The sequence below is a fragment of the Mastomys coucha genome, unplaced genomic scaffold (genome assembly GCF_008632895.1).
Source record: "Mastomys coucha isolate ucsf_1 unplaced genomic scaffold, UCSF_Mcou_1 pScaffold14, whole genome shotgun sequence".
Classification (NCBI taxonomy): domain Eukaryota; kingdom Metazoa; phylum Chordata; class Mammalia; order Rodentia; family Muridae; genus Mastomys; species Mastomys coucha.
Window position 1 is genome coordinate 111,594,137 of NW_022196896.1, and position 8,198 is coordinate 111,602,334.

The 8,198-nt window shown below is 38.7% G+C and overlaps 2 protein-coding genes across 2 annotated transcripts in view; one reads left to right on the plus strand and one right to left on the minus strand.

The window, feature by feature from the left end:
- The window catches only part of Htr2b (5-hydroxytryptamine receptor 2B), a 10,847-nt gene extending 4,364 nt beyond the window's left edge, over window positions 1-6,483 (minus strand). The window contains exon 1 of the mRNA XM_031368253.1: window positions 6,087-6,483. Within this exon, the coding sequence (XP_031224113.1) occupies window positions 6,087-6,435 (349 nt within the window). The 5' untranslated portion in view covers window positions 6,436-6,483. The remainder of the gene's footprint in view (window positions 1-6,086) is intronic.
- Psmd1 (proteasome 26S subunit, non-ATPase 1) overlaps window positions 1-8,198 on the plus strand; it is a 76,861-nt gene that overhangs the window by 40,005 nt on the left and 28,658 nt on the right. The window lies entirely within an intron of this gene.

An 8,198-nucleotide genomic window follows, 5' to 3' on the forward strand; every position in this document is an offset into this window, starting at 1 on the left:
ACACACGGAAGTCATGAGAAACCCGTAGATAGAGAAAACCTAAGTAATTGAAGTTTCTTAGCTGGAGCATCCAGTTTTCTGTCAGCAATGGAAAGTGACCTTAGTCAGAACATTAAAGGCAAATAGTGGAAGAATGAAAAGAAACACTGATAGGAGAGTCCACAGTGGAAACTAAAAGGAAGCCAAACCTGCATCCTTGGCTCTGAGTAGGGCAATAGGAAAATATAGGATGAAGTAGTGCCTAGAAGCCCAGCTACTGTGGAGGCTGACATGGAAGGGTCACTTAACCCCAGACCCAAGTCTAACCTGGGCAACATAGCAGGACCCTGCATTAAAAACAAAACAACACTCAAGAGCATGTATGTGTGTTGCTAGAGAGAGAAGCCAGGGCCTGAAGTATGCAAGGCAGGTTTCCTACTACTGAAATTACTGTTGTTGTTGTTGTAGAGGAGGAGGAGGAGGAGTTTCTTGGGTAGTTTTGTTTGAGATAGCACCATAGCCTCAAGCTGGCCTAAAATATGTGAGCCTTCTGCCTTCTGCCTGTGGTGTTTTATCCTCAAATGTACATAGTCTCTGTAGAACTTTTAAAACAAAATACTTTCCTACTAATTTAAACTTTCCTGTTTAGCTGGTCTTAATTATGTATTCTACATTTGAAGATTAAGGTCTGGAAAATTCTAGCCATAAATCTTGTAGCCATGAACAGGAAACCACAGAGAAAACATAAAAAGCACATGTCTTTGGAATTTGACTCTTGGACCCATGATATGCCTCATCATAGGCTAAAAAGGAAAGCTTTCCAGTACTGATTTCATTAGGCTGATGAAGCCTTGTGAGACTTATTTTCCAACAGGTTAATATATTTGTGACACTAACTTTGGAGTAGAAGTGGGAATTAAAATTAGTGAAAATCATATTTTAATCAGAAATATATAACAGTGATATAGAATTTTAAGAAAAGTATATGAGATGAGAGAGATGAATCTTTAAAATTCTACCTTATGAAATACTAATGGATAGACTTTTATGAAAGCAATATAATGGCACTAAATTACTAGAAGTCTTTTATCAAAAGCAAGAAAGGGAACTGGAGAGATATTTCAGTGGTTAAGAGCCTGGCTGCTCTTCTGGAGGACCTGAGTTCAATTCCCAACACCTATTCGGCAGTTCACAACTGTCAGTAGCCATTGTTCTGGGGATCTGACCCCTTTTTCTAGCCTCCACAAGCACCAGGCACCCACAGTGCATGTAAGCAAAATACATATACATAAAATAAGATTAAAAAAATTAAAATCTATGGCTGGAGAGATGACTCTGGTTAAGAGCACTGTATGCTTTTCCAGAGGTCTTGAGTTCAGTTCCCAGCAACCACATGGAGGCTCACAACCATCTGTAATGGGATCTCATGCCCTCTTTGGTATGTCTGAAGAGAGTGACACTGTACTCATATACATAAAATAAATAAATAAATCTAAAAAAATAATAATAAAATCTAAACTGCAGTGGAGAGCAGGAGGGAGGGGACCACAGGCATGGTGGCAGCTGTGATCCACACAGTAAGTGAAAGGCAGCCTTGATCACACACCAGCACCTGGTCTGCAAACAGAAGTTGGCAACTTAGAAAAGCACAAGAAGGACGAGAGTGTCATCTGTAGTGCTGGCCATGGAGCACACGGGAAGCATCAGGCTTGATTTATGATTACAGTTATTTGTTGGAATGCATTATGTTCTACTTATTTTCAGCAGAACTTGGATTACATATTAATTAAATATATAGTAATCAAGTAATCTTTAAGCAAAGATTTAAGCTTAAAAGGAGAAAATATAAAAGAAGTTAATTGGGTACATAAACTAGTTAATAACTGCTTTTCTTGGACTCTCACATAAAATTTTTCTGAAAAAAACAGTTCCACCTACCCTGTACCATACTACCTACCAGCACCACTGTGACCTGACCCAGAGCCCCGACTAAGCAGGCTGCACTCCACACCTGACCCAGAGCCCCGACTAAGCAGGCTGCACTCCACACCTGACCCAGAGCCCCGACTAAGCAGGCTGCACTCTAGCCTGCACTCCACACGGTTAACTTTATTCCTTTACTGTCTCCGAACTAAAACTAGAGAAAGTGATATTGGAATAATTGGCATTTTTATGGGAACCCAAATAATTGTAGGTTAAATGTCATGGGGTAGTATTTCAGGAGCAAAACAAGCCTTAGTTTGTAGACAGTTTATTCAACTTTAATAGAACAGTACTTTGTTCAGTGTGAAACTGCATACTGTAAAGCCCATGGATGTGAGGGGAGTCACTTGACTGCCTCTGTTTGCCTCCCAAGCAAGGTTCAGCAACTTAGTAAGCATTGCCTGTTTCTAGTACCTTCCTCAGAAAATCAATCAGTATTCACCTCAAGGATATCTTTAATTGAAAAGATACTGGGTTCTGCCTCATTACCCCAAAAATTCTATAGGCTTTCTTGTTTGTCTCATATGCTAAACATGATACCTGGCGTTGGTAGGATTAACATTTGTGTTTGAGAAGCAGAGTAGAGTCATGAAGGCCGAGCATATGAATGCCAGACTCTGTCCTCTAGAGTCACGTATTGCTGCTACTTAGTCTATCATCTCAGACAGTCCAGTTACCTGTTGTAGATCCTGTCTGTCATAGGTTTGAAATACAGTAAAATAATCTGTGTGAAATATTTGAAACAGTATGGCACAGAGAAAGCACTCAGAAAATGACAGTTGTCATTGTTGTTACTATTTTCAACAGTAGCTGGTCAAACCAGCAGTGAAGACATATGTTCAGAAACAAGCCAGATCACCAGAGTAGAACCAATGTCTCTGTCCAAGTACACAAGAGTGCAGTGCAGCTACTTAACCCTTAGCCTATGCTGGGGAGCCAGAGAATGCACCTAACTGCTATATTGAAATTAACTTAATGTGTATTGGAATTGGGCTGTGCCCGTGTTTTTGCTTGAAGGAAGAATATGTTATTACTTAATTTCTTTTTATTAATTATAGAAATCTCTCTTTTTTTTTTTTTTTTTAACCAGAAGCCTCTTGCTTTAGTAAGATAGATACACTGTGTCAGACATATACTTGCCCTTTAGGCAGGTTTTTAGTTCATGAAAAAATAATTAGCAGCAGTCTATAAATCTGAGTCATAAAATATCTCCCTATTTTAAGAACTTTAAAGGTTGTTTGGAAAGGCTTTCTTTGTTTTTTGTTTGTTTGTTTGGTTGGTTTGGTTTGTTATGTTTGGTTTTTGGTTTTTTTGTTTTTTTTCGAGATAGGGTTTCTCTGTGTAGCCCTGACTGTCCTGGAACACACTCTGTAGACCAGGCTGGCCTCGAACTCAGAAATCCACCTGCCTCTGCCTCCCAAGTGCTGGGACTAAAGGCGTGTGCCACCACCGCCTGGCTGGAAAAGCTTTCAAAAACACTACACCTACAGGGTTCACAAAGGTACACAGTCTAGGAAATTAACTGTTGTGAGAGAGCCCTAAATAGCCTTTTTAAAAAAATTCTACTGCTTTTTTTGTATTTCAAAAAGTAGTAACATGGTTCAGAGCTTAGATTCTTAGAACGCTTCTGGGTAAGTTGGTTGATGTTTATTTTTTGTTTGTTGGGGTTTTGGTGTCTGCGTGTGTGTCTGTGTGTGTGTGTGTGTGTATGTGTGTGTGTGTGTGTCCCCTTTCATCTGACAATATGACATCTTCTGGCTAATATGATAATGTTTTAGGTGTTTTCAGCTATTTAGAGCATAGGAAATTTTTTTCTTGGCTCTTTAAATTTCCACTTTCCAAAAAAAAAAAAGGCTCATTGCCTGTTCTCCTGTTTTAGAACTGGACAGTCTTTCCAAGTCCCATCCATTGTGGTTTGCCTACTTTGGGGAACTGCATCACAACCATCTGTAATGGGATCCAATGCCCTCTTCTGGTGTGTCTGAAGACAGCTACAGTGTACTCATATAAATTTAAAAAGAAAATCGTTACAATGGAGCCCAGTGGTTACAGTAGTGCACACCTTTAATCCCTGCACTCAGGAGGAAGAGGCAAGCCTGGTCTATAAAGTGAGATTCAGGACAGCCGGGTTGACACAGAGAAACCTTGTCTTGAAAAACCAAAGCAAAAACAAATGCACGACCAAGTGTTCCTGGGTTAGTTCTGGGTTGCTTCTCCCAACCCCCAATCTCCTTTGTACAGCATAATTACTGGTAGAAAAAGTTTTGTTATTTGTTTTTAAGTATTTGCAGAATGAAGTGCTGTTAAAATGGGTTATAATTTAAGACATAGGTGTGCAGGTGGTATAAATATTTTATGTCAAAATGTTTGCTTTTCTGCTTTTTATTGTTAAGAGTATCTTAAACAACAATTTTTCTATATAAGCAATTTTCCTCAGTTCGTGGGATGCTTACTGTCTGGAACCTTTGGCGTGTTTGCCAGCTAACTTGAACACTATAAAACTTTGCTCTGTTCAGATTCCTTAACTTAAGCCAGTGATTTACATACCTAGCTCAGAATTTTGCATTAAGCAGATGTTTGGTGTATATGGACTAAGCTTTCAAGTTAAAATTCACTTCTGCAAAATTCATTCAGTTCTTCAATATTTTTAATCGTGTGTTAGCAAAACAAGGATAAAGCATTTAGCAGTTTCTGTATGCTGGCAAGGCATCAGAGTGTGGTTTTACGCTTTAAGCTATGATTAGGGCCGTGGAGTTGAGAATTGGAATCTTACTCCTGTGAGTCTTTCTATATCACCCTACATCATCCTTACTTTGTGTAAGGATGTTTACTTACTTGAGCTTCAGGTTATCTTTAGAGCATCATTTCTTGTTCTTTATAGTTAACATGTACCATTAGGCTGGCTATTCAGAAGGTTACAGAATTACCAAAGGAAAGGGAAGGAAGACAAAAACAGTACCACCGACTAGACAATCCACTGAGGCAGTGCAAGCTTCTGTGTGGTTGTCTTGGTTTGCTCTAAAGCTCGGTGAGTGTTGCTTTGCAGTTTTAACTCCTCACCATCTTACTACATATGAAGACACAGTGCTTCATTTCACATATCTCTGTTTTGTTTCTTACAAAAATAATTGGAATAGCAGTTTTTCTTTACTTTTAAATTTAATAAGCTAATATGTTCTGGATTAGTGCACTTTACTTCTATCACTTGCATGTTTATTCTCCACATAGATGCAGTTCTTGGAAGCCTGATCATCTATAATTTTAAGTTATTTATTAGTGGCATGCCAGTTTATACCAGCCATTGACTGATGTAATGTTCTTATAATGCTGACTTTGAAGCAGGAGCCTTCACAGTTTCTCAACAGACTCGGCGTGTTTCTTCACATAGCTGGAGATGATGTAACACAGCAGAAACTCTGTGCCTACTTTAATATTGTTGTCTTTTATTATAACAAAGTTCTGGAAGTCAAACTATATTTTTATTATCATAGTAACTCAGGGTCTGTTCTACTTATTTTATTAACTTACAAGTTTGTTGGGAAGACAGATGGTCGGATACCATAAAAAATTTAAACAAATGGAGCTTCTTGATACTTTGAGGAAGACCATTTCCTTTTGTAACTAAACATCTTCTCTTAGCATGACTTATGTGTAGACACCATGTCAAAGCTCAGTACTCAGGTTAGAAACAGCTAGGAGAGAAGTTTTTTTGTACAGTGCCTAACTCTTAATTGTCTGATTCAGTGATTCTATTATTAAAGTCCCACAGTTCTCCTAGTTATAGAGCACTTTGTTAAAAGGACAGTATGAATAATTTTTGAAAAATATACTCTTTTACTTACTATAATTTTTAGGGTAACAAATGCAAAATCTGCAAATATTGCCAACTTAATGATTTTATTTAATCATTTATTTAATGAAGATGTCTGAGGAAGGGTAAACATGCTCCTAAGAAATTATTTTTATGTCCTTTCACATTTATTACAAGCTATGAAAAATGAAGGAATGTTCCCTTCTGGGTTTTTAATGCAGGTCCATCTTTTATTTCAAATAAAATAAAGGTCAGTGAGTGTCCATTTCTTAAGTAGTTGTGCTCAGTGGCAGGAACAAGGGGAAATACTTACCAAACATGATTGTCAAGAGGGCAATCGGCATCACAAACAATCCAACCAGCAAATCTGCCACCGCCAAGGACATTAGAAAGTAGTTAGTAGCATACTGCAGCCTTTTCTCCAGTGAAACAGCCAGAATAACAAGGATGTTCCCGGCAATGGTGGGTATTATCACCGCGAGCATCAGGAGAGCTGCCCAGTGCACTGGGTTCCCCTGGTCCTCAGCAGTCAGCTTCATTTCCTCTGCTACCGAGTCTGTCTTTAATCCAGAACGGTTAGTCAACATCAAGTGATCACATGTTTTCTGTAAAATGTGCTCAGAAATTGTGCTTTGTTCAGACACTTGATAAGATGAAGCCATTCGCTTTTCCGTGACTCAGTCCAGTTCCAGGCAGTGGTCAGCATGGCCAGTAGCTAACAGGTCACCTGCTTTGGCAAAGCATTGCACCCACCAGGCACTCACAGCCAAGGGGGACTTCTTCTCAAAAGACTCGGGTTCTCCAAAATGGGGCCGTGTGCACATCTGTCCTTGTTTGCAGGTAAGCCATCCACATTTAAGTTTTTCTAGAGGCTTAGATTTCAGCAGACTCAATGAAAGACACCAATAGATGTGGAAGAAAAAAGGTTAGCTTATCATGTCTCTTTTTTTCTCATAATTTTAAGAGATGAATTTGAACTTAAATATCAGAGTTTCCCCCTAGATACAGAGAGGTTGTTATTTCCAGAAAGCAGTAAAAAATGCTAGAGCTAAGTACCCCCTCCAATTTTGATAGGATGATATGCATTGTGACAGTGCAGCCAGTGCCTACAGCGTTAATAATAGAGGCACAGCACACTATGTGGTGTCTGACCGGTGGATACCTTTTCCCTTAACTTTAGAAAGCATCCCACAATAGTGAATCAAAGCTCTACATAGTTGCAAGTAAAGGTTTCAGTAAGTACTGGCCCACCAAGTAAGAGGCAAGCAAGCCCACCTAAGGTCTAAGGAAAGAATTCACCAGCTAAGGACCTGAATCTGCACTTGAACCATCTGTCTGACTAGTGTCGATTTAAAAGCTTCTTTGTAACTCATTTTATAATTTCTTAAATTGGAGAGAAAGTAGTACAAAGTATCACTATCCAAATACTTGCTTTTAGTAGTAACCACTTCTTTCTACAAGATTTTAACTGTAATCAAAACAGCCTTGAACCAGTTCTTTTTAAGTTCTTTTTACTTTCCCAGTTCCCTTGAGAAGCACTTTAAGAGGGAGATTATGGTATTTGTTCATTACACTGACAAATCCCATATTAAATTTGCCTTCATATTTATAATTTGTAAACCACTGAATAGATACAAAGGACTGTGGAAGCAGAGCTCCTGAAGATTAAAATGGGAACAACAAAAACTCGTTAGTTCCATATGAATTTGCTGAATACTTACCGCTTGTCTGCTTGTGGCTTTCCTAAGCATGCCGTCCTTGTGTCTGTTCAGTTGGACTCCCTCTCCTGACAGATCCTCCTCCCATTGACTTGCTCTGAGCCTCAGAGGCTGGTACTTGTAAGCAGTGAAACAAATGTGTTGTGCAATGTCTGCCTGCTAGAGAGGTTATTTCCTCTTTGATACTATCATTATTAGAATATAGCTACATTCATTGTAATTCATAAAACCGTTCGTTAATTGTGTTCCAACCAGTTCATAGCCCTTATTCGAGTTTGTTCTTATGTGTTGTCTTTGATGTTTAGGGGTAAACTCTTATTTTAGCATAAGATGATTTCATTTGGAATGAGGCCTAGGCTGTTTTTTCCCTTTTGAGAAAAGAAGATAAAGTCTAGAGATTTTGGAATGTGTATTTTATGGAGATTCTCCCCCATTGGTCGTATGCAGTTTGCACACTTGTAGTTTCTACCCATGAGACAATATTCTCATCCAGCTTTATGCCTTTGCTGTGGAGTGCAATTAATTTACTCACATCACAGCCTTATATAGAAAAGCGCAGGAAGGTCCGCATGCTGCTTGATACATAGACTTGGCAGAAACTTTGTCACTGTTCATTTTTAAACACCATCTGAATTTGGGAGCTGGTTTATTGGCAACTTCTTTTCCCAAAGATTTTTCTTTTCTTTTCTTTCTTTTTTTTTTTTTTT